The sequence below is a fragment of the Struthio camelus genome, chromosome 28 (assembly GCF_040807025.1).
Source record: "Struthio camelus isolate bStrCam1 chromosome 28, bStrCam1.hap1, whole genome shotgun sequence".
NCBI classification, from domain to species: domain Eukaryota; kingdom Metazoa; phylum Chordata; class Aves; order Struthioniformes; family Struthionidae; genus Struthio; species Struthio camelus.
Genome location: NC_090969.1, coordinates 3,315,050 through 3,334,578, shown reverse-complemented (window position 1 = coordinate 3,334,578; position 19,529 = coordinate 3,315,050). Strand labels below are relative to the sequence as shown.

The window sequence follows — 19,529 nt, the reverse complement described above, 5'->3', positions numbered from 1 at the left end:
CTGCCCCATTGCCCCTCCCCTAATGCCCCATTGCCCCCTCCTGCCCCATTACCCCCTCCCTTATTGCCCCATTGTACCACTGCCCCATTGCCCCTCCCCTATTGCCCCATTGCCCCCCTGCCCCATTGCCCCTCCCCTAATGCCCCATTGCCCCCTCCTGCCCCATTACCCCCTCCCCTATTGCCCCATTGTACCACTGCCCCATTGCCCCTCCCCTATTGCCCCATTGCCCCCTCCTGCCCCATTGCCCCTCCCCTAATGCCCCATTGCCCCCTCCCCTATTGCCCCATTGCCCCCCTGCCCCATTGCCCCTCCCGTAATGCCCCATTGCCCTCTGCCCCATTGCCCCCTCCCCTATTGCCTGCATTGCCCCCTGCCCCATTGCCCCTCCCCTAATGCCCCATTGCCCCCTCCTGCCCCATTACCCCCTCCCCTATTGCCCCATTGTACCCCTGCCCCGTTGCCCCCTCCCCAATTGCCCCCATTGCTCCGAGTCCTCCCCGCCGGCGGCGGCGCTGCGGCGCGGCAGCGGCCGCTCTAGGCGCCCGTGCGGCGCCTCGCTGGTCTCGGCGGCGGCGGTTGGGGCGGGGGCGGGAGCGCAGGCGCGCGCGCGCAGCCAGGCGTTGGGCGGGGAGCGGGGAGGGCGGGGGGAGGAGGAGAGGGAGGTGGCCGCTCTATCCCCGCCCCGCGGCGCCTCGCTGGTGCGGCGGCGTCCGTTTCCGGGTCGGGGCGGGGTTGAAATCGGGCCGCTCCTCGCCGCCCCCTCCCAGACCCGCCGCGGCCGCCGCAGCAGGAGCAGCAGCCGCCGCCTCCCGCCGCCGCCGCCATCCCGCCCGCCCGCCCCGGCTCGCTCCCTCTCCCCCCCCCACCTCCCTCCCCGCCTCCTCCTCCCTCCCCTCCCTCCTCCCGCTCCGCCCGGAGCGCCCTTCTCCCGCCGCCGTTACCGGCGCCGCTCCAGGTAGGCCCGATCCCCCCCCCCCACCTCGCCTGACCCCCCCCGCCCCGCTCCCCCCTCACCCCCCCCCCCGCCTCCTTCTTCCGCCTCCCCTCCGCGGAGCCGCGGCCTGGCGTAGCGCCGCCGCACCGCCCGCCGCCGCCCGCCGCCGGCCGCGCCCTCACGCCAGCCCGCGGCCTAAGTGCGGCCTAGTCGCGGCCTAGGCCGCGGCCTGCGCGCGCGCGCGCGGCGGCCGGGGGGGCGCCCGCCCCTCCCCCCCTCCCGTCCCCGCGCGGGGCCCGGTACCGGGGGGGGTGGGGGGGACCGCGAAGGGGGGGGGGAGCCGCGTGCGTCACATGGCGCCGCCCCCCCCCCCCGGTAACGGGGGCGCCTTATTTTTCTTTATTTTTTTTTTGTTTTTTTTTCTTCCTCTCTCGTTTCTGTTTTTTGGTTTATTTTAATTTTTTGGTTGTTTTCCTCCTTCCTTCCCCCTTCCCCCCCCCCGGTCCGTGCCGCCGTCCCGGAGTTTGTGGCTCCCCCCCCCCCCCCCCCCGGAAGGGCTTGGCTGGGAGCCGCCATCCCGGCGCCGGGTTCGGGCTTGGCGGCCGGTTCCCCTGGGGCTGGCCCGGTTCTGAGCCGCCATCTCGGCCCGAGGAGCCGGTCCTCGCTCCCCCCCCCCCCCCCCCCGGGGCGTTGGGTCTATTTCGGAGCCGCGATCCCGGGCTTGGGAGCCGCTTCCTCCCTGGGACTGGCCCCATTTGGAGCCCACATCTTGGGCTTGGGAACTGGCCCCCCCCCTCCCACCCCCCCCCCCCAAAAAAAAAAAGTTACCGGGGCCGGTTCTTAGCCAGGATTCCGGCACTGGGAGCCTCTTCTGCCCCCAGAACTAGGCCCAGTTTGGAGCCACGTTCCTGTGAGTGGGAGCCAGTTTTCTCTCCCCTTGCCCAGGACCGGTTTTGAGCCCTGATTCTGGCCAGGGAGGGTTCCCCTTCCCCCCCCCCCCCCCCAAGCCTTCACACCCCTTTAAGAACTCAGCTGGTTTGGAGCCCTGATCCCAGTCTCTGCTCCCCCTGCTGCAATCGGGCTCAGTTTGGAGCCAGGCTCCCCAGCCCCGGAGTTGTTTTTTGCTCTGCTGTGGGCATGGGCCTGGTTTGGAGCCATGATTTTTCTTCCCCCCTGCCCCAGGGATGGGCCTGGTTCAGAGCTGCAATCCCCAACCGAGGAACCAGTTCCCCCCAAGGATGAGCCCAGTTGGGAGCTGGAATCCTAGGCTAGTGTAGTGGGAGGGCTCCAGGTTGCCATTTAATCCCGATACCGGCACGGAGGCCAGGCCCTCCACGTGCTGGGCTCGGTGGTGATGGGGCCCCGGGGGCGGGTAGGGCTCCCGGAGAGAGGTAAGGAGAAGTTTGGGGGAAGTTTTCCTGCTCTTTGCTGTGAGGAAGCAGCCCTGCCGCAAGCCCGGACTGGACTCGCTGCTGCCAGACAGCCTCAGCCCACCCCACGCGGCTTCGTTTCTCCCTTCTAATAACCCCCTGGCAAGTTTGGTCGGCTTCTTTTGTCCCCATTGGGCCGCTCTGCACTGAGCGACGCGGGCCGTAGCCGACCGGAGCTTGTTCGACTGGCAGAACCACTGCCAGAAAAGCAAATTAACGCTAACTACAGTGAAGTGGGACGCGGCGGTACGCTGAACTGGTGGGAGGAGGAGTGGGCTCAAGCTGTAGAGACGGCAGCGGTGCCAGCGAGACTCCTGCCACCTCCGGTGAACTGGCAAACTCGTAAACAGTAAACTCGTGGGTTCGGGGCTAGATTCTCTGCTTAGCTCTGCCGCTGCCAGGCTTTCAGTTCCTGGGCCCTTCTTTCCAAACTAGGAAGCGGGTGCGTTTCTACTCCAGGAGGATGTCATGTGAAATTTTATTGAGGCCGTAACTACTTGCTACGGCAAAAATCTCCTGCGCCAGTAGCTTCCCCTAAAAGAGCATTTGCCCAGAGCAAGGCAGCGCTGCCCAGTTGGCACGATTCCCTTGGAGATTAGTCCCCCTGCCTTTGCCCCGCTTTGCCTGGGTTGTTTCTTTCCTGGGCTTGGTTAAACTTTGATGAGGTGGTGACCAGCCGGCCAACGTACCAAGCTGGGCTGATGAAAGTGGAGCGGGGCCGAAATGAGGTTTTGAAGTTAAACGGATGATTAGCTGAGCTGCTGCTGGTCTCTGGACAGCCGTGGTGTTTTGCAACTGCTGTCGACTTTAGTTCACAGGTTGTTTGAAACCTGATCGTGTGCTCATGTGGCCTTATCTGCTTTGAGTAAATCAACTTGGAAACCGGTCTTAAAGGCCTCTAAAAGTGCGTTTACAGAGCACAGATAACTTTTTTCAATAGCCCGACTCCCCAAGTGGGTTAAACTACCTTTAGTTTAGGAGCGGGGCAGTCTGGTGTGTGTCTACACACAGCTGCTGAAGGAAAGTTTATAATCTAGATTAAGGTGTGTTGCTTTCAAGTAGAGGCAAGTCCTCGAAGTTGTAGACAAAGCCCTTCCGCAAGGTGCAGGGGTGGCTGGAGCTGTGGTCCACGGGAGCTATTAGCAGGCCCCGTGGGAGGGAGACAGAGCGGCAGAGGACGAGCGAGCCCTTTGCAGCCCCGGCTCCCAGCGCCGGGGGCGGGCGGTTGCTCAACGCGGGTGGGATCGCGCCTGTTCAGCAGATTTGCTCTGGCAAGCACCTTACAGAAGAACCAGCTCGTTGGGGAGCCATCTGGGCCACCGAAACGCACGTATCGCCTCTCCTGACTGCTTGTTGGTGCCACGCGGAGAGGAGCACGGCCCCAAAACTGCCAGGGGGTTATTGAGAGGGAGAAAAAACTGGGGGCCATCGAGAGCGTTCGGCAGCTGCTGTTGGTGTCAGAAATCAGCCAGGACAGACCGGGGAGAGGCAGCAGCAGGGGAGGGTTGGAAAAGCACCTCAGAGACAACCCCCTCTCTTGTTCGTAGCTTCTAGCGCCCAGTGACCAAAGATCTGACCACTGACGAAGCCTGACTCAACCGAACGCAGCTCAAGATGGACACCGGTGTTATTGAAGGTGGTTTAAATGTCACGCTCACCATCCGACTACTTATGCATGGAAAGGTATCTGTCCTTCCTTCCGGGTGCGACCGTGGGGTCGCAGTGAAGCCCCTAACTCAGGTTGCAGGGGTGACCCTTCTGGCAACCCGGGTGGAGGTTGGGCGTTTCGGCAGTGGTGAATCAAATCAGCCCAGCGTCTCTGAGCTGCGTCGTTATTACAGCCATTAGCCGGTGGTGCTAGGAATGTGCTCCTTGGCACTGGGCCTGGTCCTGAATGTCTCATGATGACTGGGGCAGTGCTTTAAAAGCTCAGTGCTTCAGTGTTTAAAAAAAAAAAAAAACAGCTGGGGGGTGGGGAGAAGTGACTTGAACAGGGAGTTTGGCTGGGAGCAGAGGTGTCAGCGTGGCCTGGGGGCAAGGGGGGGACCTGGATGGGTCCCAGGGTGATAGTTTGGGATTTGAGGAACTTGTTCTGGCTTCAAAATGAGCATCTGTCCCAAGAAAGAGCTCTTCAGCTCCCCAAGGTGGTGGCTTATGCTTGGGCTTGACTCTCAGTTGTGCCCAGGAATTTTTTTTTAAGTACTTACTAATAGCTGCTTTTGTTTCTATCCCAGGAGGTCGGAAGCATCATTGGGAAGGTAAGTGAGCGCCTAATCCCTCACCCTGCCTCCCTCTGCCCCCTTCTTGTGCCCACCAGGCCGCAGTAACGCTTTTCCCTTTTCTGCCCTCTGCACAGAAAGGGGAGTCCGTAAAGAAGATGCGCGAGGAGGTGAGTCCCGGGGCTGGGGGAGCCGCAGAGGGACTGGGGGAGCCTGCGGGACTGCCGAAGGGCGTTGGAGTGGCTCGGGGAGCTGCCGGGGCCGTGGCGTTGCGGGCCTTAAAAGGAATTCGTAGCCCAAGCGGTGCCAGTGGCACCGGCAGCAGATGGGAGCCGCCGGGTGCAAGGCATGCTGGGAAATGTAGTCGTGGCTGGGGCAGGAAGCCAAGGAGGCTAAGATGGCTGCCCGGAGCTGAGCCCGGGGAGGGAGGGAGGTTTCTCAGCCCGTGGAGGATCCTGGGGGACCCCGCGCTGTCCCGACTGCCCCATGCGGAACTGGGTTGGATGCAGGGACCTGCTGCTGCTGCCGGGGTGGGTTTGGGGGAGCTTCGGGGGGGTGCTGAGTAGAACTGGTCGCCCTGATGTCCACTTGCTTTCTTCCCACAGAGTGGTGCTCGCATTAACATCTCAGAAGGGAACTGCCCTGAACGGATCATCACCCTTGCTGGACCCACCAATGCCATCTTCAAAGCATTTGCGATGATCATTGACAAACTGGAAGAGGTGCGTCTCAGCCCTGGGCCCCTCGGGCCCACGCTGCGGAGCTGTCGGTGGGCTGCAGCCCTGTCTGTAGTCATCATTTATGATGTCCCTGAAGCAAGCATGCCCTGTAACACTGCTACGCTCAGACCCAGAGCTTGCAGGGAAGTTCAGGCTGCTGGAGCATGAGTGAAAGCAGTTTTCTGCAGATAGCTTTTAGCACTGTTGGCAGCATGGGCTTTTCCTGCCCAGGATTGGGATGTTTTCTTAGCAGGGCCTGATCTTTGCTCTGCCTTGAGCAGGGTCAAGGTACAGAGAGCAGGTAGTGATACTTCCTTGGGTTGTGCTCAGCCCTGCTTAAGCAGCTGGGACCTGAGAGCCAGAGCCCTGCAGGGACTTTTCTGGGCTGAAAATATGCTGTGATCGCAAGTTGAACAGCTTAAAAGTTCAACTTGGTTGAAAGTAAGGTTGTGGCAAGCTGCCCCTGGTAGCAGGGCTTTCAAAGCCTACTGGTTTTGCTTGCCCTCATGGACTGTCCTCTGACATACCAGTTCGCCTGTGCCATGCAGTCCCCAGGCTTGGTGACTCGGCAGGCAGCAAGGGCTTGGCTCTGTCCCCTGCCCATTGAGAAGGGGAGCTGGGGGTGCTGCTGTGCAGCACTGAAAGAGGAGCTGCCTCAGGGTTGCCTGTTTTGTGCCCCTGTTGAATCCACATAACTTTTCTGAGGGGTATTGGTCCTGGGTAACCTGAATCCTGGCTGCTGGCATTAAAGCCTGCTCGTGGCCATGGTGAAGAGCTTCCTGGCCTGCTCCGTGTCCTTTGGAAGGTGAGAGCTCAGCTGGCCTGGCATGGAGCACTGCAGGGCAGAGCTCCTCAGCCCTCTCCCCTCCTGGTGGGGGTGAAAACCCTGTGGCCCTTGCTCCCCTCTCATTTGGTCTCCCTCCCTGTGAGGAGGCTGCCCTGATGCCAGCAGATCTGTCCCTAAGGCCCATCCGCTCTCGTTGCTCAGACAATCGCCTCCAAGGCTACTGAGCCCAGAGCTGTTCCTGCTGTAACCCGAGAGCTGACGTCCTCCAAGGACTCCTCTGCAAGGCTCCTGCCCTCCTCCCTGCGTAGTGGGAGCCCTGCCTGGCAGCAGGCGGATGTGGGCTGACTCCTGCTATTGAGTTGCTTTGGGAACTGTCAGACCCGCTTGGGTGCGGGGTCAGCTCCCCGGAGCAGTGCTGGGTCCCCGTCCACGGCCTGTCCAAGCGTGGCTCTTGGCTGCCGGCGCTCTGAGCGCTGCTGGGCTCTGAGTTAATGCTTTTATTTTAGTAGGTCAGTTGAGCCGTGGCCTTGTGCCTCCCCTCCCCCTGCTGACACATGACTGCTATAATCATCTCTGGGCTTGTTTTTCCCTGCAGCCGCTCCTGCCTTGACCCCCCCCCCCCAAATTACGGCAGGAGACTCCGCACTCGACAGGAAGCTACGTCTGTAGGGGATCCCTGATGGCTTCCCAGCCCCGAGCTTGAAGCTTGCAGCCTTGAGCACCAGTGCAGCCTGTTCCCATGCTAGAGGGCGGCTTAGCTGCGGTTTGACCCTGTCAGTGCCTCAGTGCTGGACTGCTAGCACAGGTTTTTGGGGTTAAAATCCCATTTTTGTGGAGAGAGCCACAAAGTTGGCCTTCCTCTGTCCCCATGCTGCACCAAGCTGTGGCTGTCACTTCTGGGATGCTAGCAAAGTCTAGGAGATAGGATCAGGAGGGCCCCCAGGGTTGTCGTGGCCCTGCCTGCCTGTGCCAGCTTCGTCTTCCCTGTGCCTCTGCTGGGTACGTTGCCTGCCCGTGTGCCATTTCAAGCAAGGTGGCTACGAGGGTGCTGCACCGGGCTGGCTCCCTCTGAGTAACTCCTCTTCCTCGCAGGACATCAGCAGCTCCATGACCAATAGTACAGCTGCCAGCCGGCCCCCAGTCACCCTCCGGCTTGTGGTACCCGCCAGCCAGTGTGGCTCCCTCATTGGAAAAGGAGGCTGCAAGATCAAAGAGATAAGAGAGGTGTGTGTCAGCTGGCTCGGGGCAGGGGGGATGCGTGAGGTCTGGGTGTCTCCAGGAGCGCGGCAGAGGGGCGAGTCCTTGCGCCCGCCCCCAACCCGGGTAGCATTGCATAGTAGAGATGTAGCATCATTTGGTCTTTTTTTAAAGAGCTCCTTGTATTTTTAGTGCTTGTGAAACTGAGACTCGGGGCAGTGTCTGGCATGGGGCAGACCCTCCCTGCCCTGGCGCTGTCCCCTGGAGCAGGATGCCTGGGTTCCTGTTCCCTCTAGGCTCTGATTCCCTCCCCCACCTTTTTCCAGCTGGCGGAGGGGGAGAATGTGTGCTGTGAAGCCTGCAAAGCCCTCAGCTCTCTGATAGGAAGGCTTGTAATGCCACTTAGCGCTGGGAGCTGTTGACCCTTGGCTGCCAGAGGATTAATTCTGTCCAGCTCTGCTTGCTGCGGAGATGGACTTGACTTGGGTTACAGGGAAAGGCTGCAACCCAGTTCCTGCTTTTCTGCCCCGAGCTCCTGATGACCAAATTATTTCCAGCTAGGATTAAAGAACTTTATTTTGGAGAGAGGAGGGGGGCAGTTTTGGCTATGTATAACCCAGCAACGGTGTTTGTTGCTGAGGCCGTTGGGCGCAGCGAGGTCACAGCCCTCCCCAAGTCTGACAGTCTATTTTTAACTGTAAACTTTGCAGAGCACGGGGGCACAGGTCCAGGTGGCAGGAGACATGCTGCCTAACTCGACCGAGCGAGCCATTACCATCGCTGGGATCCCACAGTCCATCATTGAGTGTGTCAAACAGATCTGCGTCGTCATGCTTGAGGTAGGGCCTTCCCCTGGCCCCATGCTGAGGCTCTTTTCCCCTAGGGAAGCCTGTGAAACAGAGGGTTCCCTGCCGCCCTTGTCTGGCGGCAGCCATCATTGCCTATAGAAACTGCTTAGGAAGGAGAAAATGCTGCTGGGGGATAAAGGGGTAGTTGGGGATTATAGCCTCATTCAGGTGAGGCTTGGAGGTGTCCAGCCAAGCCTAGACTGGGCAGAAGCTGCTTAAAACCAGGGTCAAGCCAGTCCTTTAGAGCCTCTCTGGCTACACTTGCTGCCCAGCAGTGACCAGTGGTGACATCCAGCAGGAGTGTCCTGCTGTCCCAGAGCAGTGTCCCAAGCCTCTCTTGCACACTGCTCTGCTGCTTTCTGGGTGTCTTCCCTTGGCTCTATGCTCAGGATGGGGTGGAAATGGGGTTGCCCTGTGGCATTCTGCTCAGCCCAGGCTCTGTGTCCTCCTAAGCGGCTGATTTAAAAAGCAGAGTGTTAGCATGTGGGTGCAGCCCTGCTTGAGTCTGGGGTGGGGATTGTTGGTGCCGGCAATGTTTGGTGTCTAACATCTCTTCTCTGCCCGTCACCCAGTCTCCCCCAAAGGGCGTCACCATCCCCTACCGACCCAAGCCATCCAGCTCTCCTGTCATCTTTGCAGGCGGTCAGGTAAGGCTTCTCCTCTGCTTGTGGGGTGCGGGGTGGGGAGAGGAGGGTGTCTACCAAGCTGCCACACTGCCAGCGCACATCAGCCGCTCTGCGTGCCTGTCACCCACACCGCTTCCCCTGGCGTGGAGTGGCTCTGCTTGGCCTCAGCCTCCCAGAGCCCGCTCCGAGCTTTCCTTGCTGAGCTCGCTGAGGGATGGAAGAGGGCAGAGGTGGGGAAGGGAGTTAAAGGGGCTAATCTGGGGAGGGAGGTGGGGGGTTGACTGTCGAACCTGGAGCAACCAGCCAAAATCCCAGTGTGATGGTAGGGATGGGAATCAGACCAAGACTCCTGCTGCCAAATCTAGTCTCTGCCCTTCTCTGTGGGGCTGGCTCTCGGAGGACTCTGTGCTACCTGTGTGGGTGACTGGCCCCAGAAGGTTGGGGGGTGTCTGCTCTCTGGGGTGCCAAGGCTTAGCCTGTGCCTTGGGTAGGATCAGGGTGTGGAAAGGCCTCATCTCGCACAAAGGGAGGGCATCAGATAGGAGTAGCCATCAGGTAATTTGGGATCTAGTCCCTCTTCTGCTGAGCTGATCGGGGAGTGTTTCTCCCCTCCTGCTACCCTGCCTCAGGGATGTGCTGGCAGCAGGTAGCTGGCTTGTGCCGCCCCATTGCAACAGCCAAGAAGCGAGGCGCTGCTGTAGCTGTTACAGACAACAGGGCTCCTTTGGGATCCTGTCTGCTGTAAAGCCTCAAATCTCCTTGTCCCCTTGGGGTGGGGCCAGCTGGGTGTCCTTGTCTGTGGTCCTCTCCAGGCTGCTGGGCCGGTAGGCGAGACAGGAGGCTCAGGCTGGGGTGTGGGTCGCTTGCTCCCCACCCTGCGATTCCCAGGGCTGCCGTAATGCTTGGAGAAACATGGCGACTTGCACTCGAGCGCATCAGCTGCCTTCGTGCTGTCAGGGAGGTCCCTCCGGGATAGGCTGCGCAGAGCGCAGGCAGCCCCGGAGCCCCTGGCCAGCCTGAGCACCCAAGCTTGTCTTGCTGACAAGCAAGATCCGGCGTTGTTGACCGAGGCCTCTAGGCCATGCCGGCTCTGTAGGCAGGGAGGGGGTAGCTGCTGACGGCCTCCCCGAGAGCCGAGCCCGACTCCTTTGTGCGTCTTGGGCCGGCCTGCTCTTCCCCTGCCAGGCTGGCATGCCACGCTTGTTCAGGGATGGACCTGTTGCTGTCCCCTTCCTTGCCTCGGCCCCCCCCTTGCCCTCCCTGCCTTCTCCTTCCCTCCCCGAACCCGGTCAGCCCCCCCCCCCCCCCCCGACAGCTTCTCCTGCCGCTCTGCGCCCGGGGGAAGTGCCTGGCGAGTACGTCCGCGCCCCTGCGCCTCTTGCAAGCGGAGGGCCGTACCGCATGGTCCCCCCCCCCCGCAGCGCGGGAGCAGGCTGCCTTTCCCATTAGAGCAGTGAGGAGCAGGCTTCTGATGGCCACGCATTTCTCCCTCCCCTTCCCTTCTTCTCCCCCCCCTTCTCTTCCACCCCTCTCCCCTGGCCCAGGGCCGCAGGCAGCCCGATGCAGCCGTCCGGGCCTGCTCCTGGTGGTGTTGTGCTCTGTCTCGCAGCTCAGAGTCGTGCGTAGAGCAGGGTTAGCCCTCGAAAGCAGAGCTAATGTCGATGTGACTTTGGTGTTAGCGGAAGGTTTCGGATTGACAGCCCTGGAGACTGAAGTCCTCTAATTTATCCACAGGACAGGTACAGCAGCGGCAGTGCGAGCTACCCCCACACCGCCCCATCCATGTGCCTCAACTCTGACTTGGAGGGACCACCTCAGGAGGTGAGAGGGGAGTTCAGTCTCCACGGCCCGTTCAATCCTTGGCCTCTCTGAGACTGCCAACAAGGGTGGCATCCCCGTCCCCGTCCCCAAAACCGTCACGGTGGCTTTTGTGCTGTGGACTCCTGTCCACTGGGAACTGGACTCTGAGCCCACCAACCTCTCCTCACGCAGGCCACCCGGCAGCCACTGCATGGCAACGAACTTGGGCCAATTCCAGCCTGGGCTGCAGTTCTTCCGGTGACCTGGAAGTGAGGCTGTGTACCCCCCTCTCCCCTTCCTATCCCACCCCCACTGCCCGGCCCCCCACCTTAGCCAGCCAGGCCCCAGCCAGTGACTCGCCCTTTCTGGGTAGCTTCAGGAGGAATCTGAAGTCTGTGGCTGTCCCTTAACCTCAAGTCATGGAATTGGCAGGTCAGGCACTCAGCCTTGTTACCCCCCGAATGCCTCTCTTTGCCTTGTCTAGCATCGGTAGCCAGCTCCAGCATTACCTCTAGCTTGCCCGGTGACGTTTTCCTAGGCGTGCGGAGTGACGAGAGGACTCGGAGCGGGACTTTTGGGGGGCTGCTGGGCCGGGGAAGGAGGGGCCGGGAGCTAGCAGGGCTGGCGGGTGTTGGAGATCTTCCCCTGTCGGCGAGGCGGGGGGCGCAGGGCTAGAAGCATTGTCGGACTCCACCACACCATACATCTTCATCAAGATCCCAGCCGTTCTGTTTGTCTGCCACTTTTTTTGGGGGGGACGGCGCCATACTGTCCACTCCCTCCCTGTAACTGCCACGTAAGGCCAATTTGAGTAACCTCCCGTCTAGAAACTGCTTGTTACAGCATTATCCGTCCCCTGCCTCTCCCTGCCCCACTTCCCTCGCCCCGGAGAACTCTCCACCTTGGCTCTCTGACTTCCTGGCTAGTTGAAATCTGTCTGTCCCTGGGTGGCTGTCCAATGGTTGTTAATAGGACTGTTTTCCTCCTTTTGTAGGCCTATACCATTCAAGGACAGTATGCCATTCCACAGCCAGATGTAAGTTTTTGTTTACAACTTCTTGTCTTGAAATCCACCCTTTTTCCCCCCCTTCCAAAATTTTCTCTGTGCTTTCTCAACTTGAGCCGCTAGCCGTCAGCTTGGGCTGAAACTCAATCCGATCCGAGCTCCCCCCCAAAAAACTCACCTCCCCTCAATTCGCCCTCCTGCAGCCAACTTCACCCAGTCTCAGATCTCTCCTTTCCCCCCTTCTTTCTGACACTTCCCTCCTCCTTTTTTTTTCTTTTTTTTCCTTCCCTGCCCCACCTCTCCCTGGCTTGGCATTTCACATTAGCTCTAGCTTCCCTCCCCCTCTTGAATTTGGCATGAAGCCCGTCAAGAGAAAACAAAACAGTGCATGAGGGTATACTGTCATGGTGGTTCTCCTGGGGCAGGGGACAGCTGGCCTAGCAAGCGGTCGCAGGTGGCAGCGGGGGGGGAGGATCCAGCTCAGCTCAGACTGATGCCAGCCTGCTGGGGCCCTTTGGAAGAGGGAGATGACAGTCCAGGCGGTGGCCACTGCTCCTGTGGGTGCTGTCCTGGCTCGCTGTCGGACACCTTCCTCTGTCACCCTTGCTCATCCCTTAGGTTCGTTGCAGGCTTGATGGGGGCTGAGGTCTGCTTCTGGCCCCCTTAGAGCAGTGAGGGGGGCTGTGATGCGCCACGCCAGGGAGAAAGGGGCTAGAAAAGCTGGGCTAAGAGCTACTCTGGGGGCTGAACCGAACCAGGCTCCATCCCAATTTCCCTTTGTGACATCCCTCTCCTCCCTCCTGCCCCAACCTCTGCTCCCTGCATGGTGTGGTGTGAGCACCCTGCAGTCTTGTCTCCTGCTCCTCTCTGCTTGTCTCCCTGAGCTCCTCTCATAACTCCTTGCTGCTGCCCTCGCTTCACCGGGGGTGGGCACAGCCCCTTCAGCCCCTTCTCACCTGGCGCCTTCCTCCTCTCCACGTGGAGAGCGCAGCACTGCCTGCTGCCACCCTCTGTGCAGAGGGCTGGGGGGCCTGGTGCCACTCGCAGTGTCTGTGTTGATGTGCGTGCTGAGAGTCCTGGCCCCGTTGGGCTTGGGAAATGGCTAACATCAGCCTTTTTCTTTCTCTTCCCTCTAGCTGACCAAGCTGCACCAGTTGGCAATGCAACAGTCACACTTTCCAATGTCTCATGGCAACACTGGATTCAGTGGTATGGAAACTCCTTCTCTCTTCTGTATGCTAGCGTGGGCCAAAGGCCAGCCCGTGAGCTGCCGCTTGGCTCCTCTCGCGCGCAGCCTCGCGGCGGGGCCTCCGCTCGGGTCTCGCTCGCTCAAAACCAAACCCCTCAGAGCAAAACCTGGCCAGGTAACAATTTTGTTGCAACACCTCTGGGGGTGACTTGGTACTGACCTCTGTGAGTCGCGGGGGGCCGCAGAGCATAGAAAAGCACCGAGCAGGCAGGGCCTCCATGCTGCTTACCTTCCTCTTCACCCCATCCTCCACAGCTCTGCCAATGCACCGGGAGACCCCCAACCTGCAGCACCCTCTCTCTCCCCTCCGGCTACTCCAGTCCTGAGCAGGCAACTGTTGAGTTGTACCAAATTTGCTGTAGATTTGCTAAGATGGCTAAATATCCATTTGGGGCTCTAAACTTGAGACAGCCAAACTCATTGTCACTTGTATCTTAACAGGCATTGAATCCAGCTCTCCAGAGGTGAAAGGCTATTGGGGTAATGATTAAAAAACAAAATCTGTAGTTATTCTATTGTGTATTAATACTGACCGGGGTCTCGTTCTCCCTGTTAAATGCTGCCCGCCTTGTGCACGGATGGGAGGGGAAGGGGGGGGATCAAGGGGAGCCTTAGAAGGGCTGGAGGTACTGACTGCCTTGGTTGTACAAGCCCCAGAAGAAGTCAGCTGGACTCTGGACAGTGGAGAGCAGGACTCGTTGGAGGGCTCAGTGTGTGATGCTCTGTTGGAAAGCCTTGGGCATGTGCTAGGCCCCTCGCTTTACCCTCCGCACGCCGCGAAGGGGGAGCAACCCCTTGCCCTAGGAGTTGCTGGAGCAGACTGCATACAACGGCTGAGCTGCTGCCGGTGGCAGAACTGCCGCTTGCGCTGAAGCCTGTCCCGGTTGGTGGCGGGGAGCATTGCGTTAACAGCCTCGGCCGTCGTCGTATCTCTAGGCCGTGAGCTGCTTCATCCCTGCTGAAACCCTGGGGGTTAGGTCTTGAGGCTCTTGCTGTGACGCTGCCCCATACCGGGAGCCAGCTGGGGGGGGATCCGCTTAGCACACGTGCTTTGCCCTGTCCTCCATGGAAGCGGCCTCGCAGCGCTCGTGCAGCCGGCTGGCGTAGCACTGCCCTGCCGGGGTCCTGGCACGTAGGAGGGAGGTAGCATAGCATTTCGAAGCCGGTGATTGAGCCGGTTCCCTTGGGCAGCGGAGTCGAGCACCCGAATGGAGCCCCCGCAGTGACAGTGCGCTGCTCTGGTACTGTCCTGACCGGAAGGAAGATCCTGTGGTGACGTTGTGGGGGCGGGGGGGTGGGGAACGGGCAGGGGAGAAATTTGAGTGGGAGTGGGTTGGGAGGAGGAGGGGAATGGGGGGATTGGAGTAACCTCACAGCTTGCTCTGCCCTTCCCCTCCTGTTAAACCATCTTCAAGGTAGCCATGAACCCAGCAGCAAATGCTGGCTTGACTGCTCCGGTCTGTGTGTGCTGCGCCTGCTTTCCGCACTGCCTCCCGCTGAACTTGTCCTGCTTTCTGTCTGTCTTTTAGCAGGTTTGGATGCGTCTGCTCAAACCACTTCTCACGAACTCACCATTCCAAATGATGTGAGTACTGACCCTGCGGAAGGGGAACGACTGTGCAGGCGTGAGCCGTGCACCCGCCAGGCTGCATCGAGCCTGATCTCTGCGCTAGCAGAGCAGAGCCCCTGCTTTGCAGCCCAAGTTGGGAAGGGTGGCTAGTAGAGAGCTGTCCCCTTGTCCCTGTGGGTCACTGAGATCTGCTCCTCTCTGGGGCAGATCTAATGAAACGGGGTGTGAGGTTGTCCGTCCCCTGCCAGAGCAGGGTGTGCATTCACCCCTCTGCTTTGAAGCTGCGGAGGGCTTGCAGCAGCCCCCGAGGCTGACAGCTGCACCCCAGACCAGCTCTTCGGGCTGCTTTGAGTCACCTCATTCCTTTTCCAGCCAGCATTATGGCAGCAAACTCCTTTCTGGGCTCCCTTAAAACACCCTGGGAGATCCCAGCCCTGACTTAGCAGGCGACAGACCTGTGACCTGGTAGCAGGGGGATTAATGCAGCCAGCTCCTGCCTGCTGCTAATGAAGCCATTTCCTCCCCCAGTTGATTGGCTGCATCATCGGGCGTCAGGGCGCCAAAATCAATGAGATCCGCCAGATGTCTGGGGCGCAGATCAAAATTGCCAATCCAGTGGAAGGATCTACTGACAGGCAGGTTACCATAACTGGATCTGCAGCAAGCATTAGCTTGGCCCAGTATCTAATTAATGTCAGGTAAGTCTCCGGGCGGCAAGGCTCTGCGTGCCAGGGAAGGGCATGGGGAGGGCTGGCGCAGGGGCCTCAGCGCCTTGGTGTACCACTCCTAGGGCTGGGGTCACCCTTGTGCCCCGAAGCGTGAGGGGAAGGGGTTGCTCTCCCAATTTTCCCCCTTCTGTGCCCTTCCTTTCCCCTCCCTGTGCCTGCAGTCCTGTTTCCCTGGTGCAATTGCTTTCTGGTCTGTGGCAAGCTACAGTTTTAACAAATCTGCTTGGAAAAGGGTTTGCCACAGGGCTGGGGGAAGCTGGTGGCCTCTTTAAAGCTGTGCCTGGCCCTGTCAGGCTCTCAGCAGTCAGGGCTGTGGTGTTAAGTCTGTGGCTTGCGTGGTCAGGGCTTTCTGTGGGGTGACAGAGCTCCTGGGTGCCTGCTAGCAGAGATTGGGGCAGGGCTGCCAGTTCAGCCAGATCGCGAGTGCCTCCCAGCGGGACGCAGTGACCCTGGGAGCGCTCGGTGCCGGCAGCGCTGGGCTTCGCTTGGGCTCCTTGCTGTTCTCTGCTGGTTCCCAGAGCAGGTGGCGAGGTGGCCTGTGGCCCCTCCAGCCCATAAGCGTGACAGGCTGGCTCTGAGGTCCCCGGCGAAGCAGCAGCCAACAGGGGACTGCTGGCTCCCCCGAGGACGGGAGAGAGGCAGGGCTGGGTGGCGGGGCCTGGACGCGTGCCCGCCATGCAGTGGTGCGCTGCAGCTCGGCTGCCGCAGTTTAGCTTTAGGGCCCGACTTGGACTCTGCAGGCTGAGGGCTGAGCTCAGCGCTGGTGGCGCCTCTGGTTCAGCCGGGGAGGGGTTGATCTGTGCACTGAGACCGCCAAGTGTGTATCTAGACCCGTCGTGCTGCGTGTCAGGTCCTCGTCCCCTGCAGCAAGCTGGGCTGCGAGGGGTGTATTTCCCCCCGGCATCTGGGGGGAGCTTTTTGGCACAGCCTTGCATAGAGGGCCCGATTCCCCTGCCCGGCTGCTTTGGGAGGCCGCAACTGCCCCGGGGTACAAAACAACCACCCTGGTGTCACCGGTGGTGTGAGTGGGGTTAGGCAGCCAGTGGCCCAGCGTTCTCCAATTCCTCAGCCCGTGGGGCTTTGGATGAAGGAGAAGAGCCAGGGAGAGTGCCGGCCGCAGAGCGGCATTGCCTGGGAGCGCAGCTGTCCTGGCGTGGATCTGCTCCGCGTGGCACGGGGGGGTTGCCAAGGCTGGGGGCGGGCTGTGGCCACTCCAGACCGCTTAGGAGCGGGTTTGGCCTAGCCTGGAGGAAAAGCTGTGTGTATTTTTTCTTTTTTTTTTCTTCTCTCTTTGGGCTTATTCCTCCTCTTGGTAGTTAGCAGCTTTATGCGGCTGGTGCCAAGGTCCCCCGCTCAAAAGGCGCTGGGGCGGTGCAGCTGCTGAGCTGACAGCTCGACACGGGGGTCCCGGGGGGGCTCGACGTCCAGGGTGCGCTTGAGGCCCCCCGCGTCGTGCCGAGGCGAGGGCTGGCCTCGTGTGTCCCAGCGCCATGGGGCAGCGCGGGCAGGTCCGTCTTGCCGAGAGCCCTGACGGCCGTGGGGCTGTGCCCCTCCTCGGCCTTGCGGCCACCCCCTTGCCATATGCGCCGCTTCCTTTCCGAGCTAGGCTGGTGCTATTTAAGCTGTTTGTCCTGTGCTTTTTTTGTGGTGTTCCCATCCACCCACCCGTTTTTTTTGTTCCTTTTCTCCTCTGTTACAGTTTAGAAAGCGCTAAACCCTCCTCCCAGGCAGCCTCCGTCACGATCCCTGACCACCTCAGCATCAACCTCTCTCAACCCTCCACCCCTTCTTCTTCTTCCTCCTCCACCACCACCCCCTCGCTCGCCACAGCGGGGGCCTCCGAAGCACCCGCCAGCCTCCCCAACCCTCTTCCGACCGCCCCTTGTGTCTCCAGTCTGCTTGGCATGAAACCTGTCCCTCTCCTGGCTCTAAATGTTGTGTCTGCTGCTAAGGGTACCTCCACTTCAGCTGTGCCATGTGTTACTAACAAACTGAAAGCGGAAAAGCAGAGATTCTCTCCTTACTGAGTCTGCTTGTGGCCTTAGAGGACCAGCAGATTGGTGGCAGCATGGAGACCCCGTAGAGGAGACTTGGAAGAGCAAAATTTTTCTTTTTTTTTCTTCCTCCTTTTTACTTCAAAGTGAGCTTGTGATGTTTCTTAGAACGGAGTTTTTTTCTTTCCGGCTGCCGGCCGAGAGACAATTTTCCCTGTGTCCTGACCCGGCCTGGAGTCTAGTGATCTGTTTTAATTCCTTCTCGATTCTGCTAGCTTGTAGCCGTTGCTTTATTATTATTTTTTTTCAGTAGCTTGTTTGCAATTGCGGTGGGAAGACGAAGTGGGGTGGGGTGGGTCGTTTTGGGGGTGGCGGGAGGTGGGAGGGGGTCGTTACAGAATAAACGAGTCTGGATTTAATTGCATTCCTGGTTACGTTGCCCAAGGGGCTCGCGGCCTCGCCTGTCTCTCTTTAATGTCTGTACCTGTAATAAAGTTGCCACGGTGAGAATCTGCTCTGCTAGCTCTGTGCCGGCGTGGGGGGCTGAGCCCCGGCGTGCGGGGAGGGGGCTAGCCTGCCCAGTGGGGTCCCCTCTCTTGCTGGGGTGGGGGGGGAGCCATCACCACCCCATTTTGGGGCGATAACAGCCCTGCTAGGCTTTGAGCCGCAGAGAGCAGCAGCTCCGGTGAGTGCGGAGGTGCCACTCTTGGTGCAAGCCGGATGCTCTTGACTTGAGCTAGATGTGCCGGTGTTCCCCCCCCCCCCCCCCCCCGAACTGCTTGCTCGGGGACCCTGTTGCACCGCGTCCCCCTCCCTCTGCTCCCATCTGTGCTCCTGCTGGGGGTCCTTGGGCCTGGCCTTGCTCCCTTCCCCGCAGGGATTGCTGCTCCGTTCCCGCTTTCCTGCTCCTGGGGTGCTGTGACCACCTCGAGGTCCCCCTTCCCTGCTGCTCCCTGGGTGCCCCCCACCCCCAAAAGCTTGCTCCCGGAGCCGCTGCGCGTCACCGCTTCCCCGTGGTGCGGTGGGCTGGCTCTGCTCGTGCTGGGTTGGGGAGGAGCCACGCAGCTCCCTTTTGGGGGACGACGGGGAAGCCCTGCTCGCCTCCCTGCCGCACGTGAAGCAAAACCCATCCTTTTCCCTCCCAAACCTCGTCCCTTCTCCTCTCCTGGCGGGACCCAGGCCGCGGGGAGGGAGGGGGACAGCCCAAGCCCCCACGCTGGGGCCATCACCCACTTGCTGGTGCTGCCAGCATCCCTCCCCTCCATGTCGCGGGACAGCGGAGACCTTCCTCTCCCCCTCCTTCCTCTTGCTCCCTTCCCAACCGGGCTGGCGCCCGCTCTGACGCCCTTTTCTTCGTTGCAGGCTCTCCTCGGAGACCGGGGGCATGGGAAGCAGCTAGGGCCCCGACGCGGCCCCGCGGACCCTCGGCCTCACTTCACCATCCATCTGTGTAGTCCCTTAGCAGCCAGCCCCAGGTTTTAACTAGTTTGTAAATTTTCGGTTCCTCCATTGCTCTCCGCGGCCACTCATGAGGTTTTGTTTTTCGTTTTGGGTTTTTTTTTTTTTAATTACAGCATTTTAATTCCTTTCTCTGTTCAGCTGTTAAACGCTGAGCCCCAGATCTTAGTTTTATAAAGCTTCTCTCTCTCTTTCTCTCTTTCTCTTTCTCTCTCTCTCCCCCCTTCCCCTTCCCCCCACCCTCTTTTTTCGGCTCATGAAGTTTCTGTTTGTCATGAAATGTAAGAGTGGAAGAGAAACATTTCAGTTTAGTTCTGTAACGTCAGGAAATTTTTCAAAAAAAAAAATAATAAAAAGATGGACTGGAGCTTTTCCTTGTGAATAGAAACTGGAGGATATTTTGGTTAATGGATCTGGCTGTCTCCGTCTTTATTTGAACCCCCGAGTCCCGGGGCCCCAGCACCTTGCTGGTGGGTGGCTCTTCCTCACCCAGTGTTCCCAGTATGGGTTCAGTGCTCTCAGCTTAGGGCTTGGGCTCCCTTGGAGGGTGCTGCCCCCCCCCCCCCCCCCCCCCCGCTCTCTAGGGGGAAGCTGGGTCTTGCTTTGTGTCCTGAGCCCTTGTGGTTTGGGGAGATGCTGGTATCCTCATTTGGGGGGGGGGTTCACCATCTGCCTGCCCCCTCCCTTGCTGGCATGGTGGCAGCAGGGACCCTCCCTCTGGGTGTCCTATGCCCCAGCCAGTGCTCCCACTTCACCCAATAAAGACAGGGGCAAGACTGTCCCCATTTTGGGGAGGGGGGGGCTCAGCCTCTGCTGTGGCCCCTGCTGCCAGGGGGAAGGGGTACAGCCCCCGCCTCCTCTCCCCTCCTCTGGGGTGGGGATGTTCAAGTAGGACCCACACAAACAGCATGAGTGGGCCCCCTCTCCCCACCCCCGAAACCTGCTGGGACCCCCCCCCCCA

The 19,529-nt window shown here is 60.1% G+C and overlaps 1 protein-coding gene across 29 annotated transcripts; it reads left to right on the top strand.

Moving 5' to 3' along the window:
- The first annotated feature begins 643 nt into the window (after positions 1–643).
- PCBP2 (poly(rC) binding protein 2) lies at positions 644–18,980 on the top strand. Of its 29 annotated transcripts, none has more exons than XM_068921567.1 (16): positions 651–958; positions 3,915–4,050; positions 4,602–4,625; positions 4,724–4,756; positions 5,192–5,308; positions 7,185–7,316; positions 8,000–8,128; positions 8,710–8,784; positions 10,498–10,584; positions 10,756–10,821; positions 11,558–11,599; positions 12,706–12,778; positions 13,260–13,298; positions 14,351–14,403; positions 14,917–15,086; positions 18,473–18,980. In XM_068921567.1, exons 2-16 carry the CDS (start codon positions 3,982–3,984, stop codon positions 18,507–18,509), a joined length of 1,146 nt encoding a protein of 381 aa, XP_068777668.1. In that variant the 5' UTR covers positions 651–958; positions 3,915–3,981; the 3' UTR covers positions 18,510–18,980. The 29 variants fall into 29 exon arrangements, with proteins under 29 accessions (XP_068777673.1, XP_068777668.1, XP_068777667.1 ...); XM_068921566.1 differs by having other exon boundaries at positions 14,348–14,403; XM_068921552.1 differs by lacking the exon at positions 18,473–18,980 and adding an exon at positions 16,816–17,620.
- Positions 18,981–19,529: the final 549 nt, after the last annotated feature.

What these genes read in the sequence shown, in the direction of transcription:
- PCBP2 (XM_068921551.1), top strand. Translation starts at nt 3,982, where the DNA reads ATGGACACCGGTGTTATTGAAGGTGGTTTAAATGTCACGCTCACCATC. An exon ending in AGAGGTGAAAGGCTATTGGG is followed by an intron (nt 13,299 to 14,347) that starts GTAATGATTAAA and finishes TCTGTCTTTTAG; the next exon opens with CAGGTTTGGATGCGTCTGCT. An exon ending in CAGTATCTAATTAATGTCAG is followed by an intron (nt 15,087 to 16,815) that starts GTAAGTCTCCGG and finishes CCTCTGTTACAG; the next exon opens with TTTAGAAAGCGCTAAACCCT.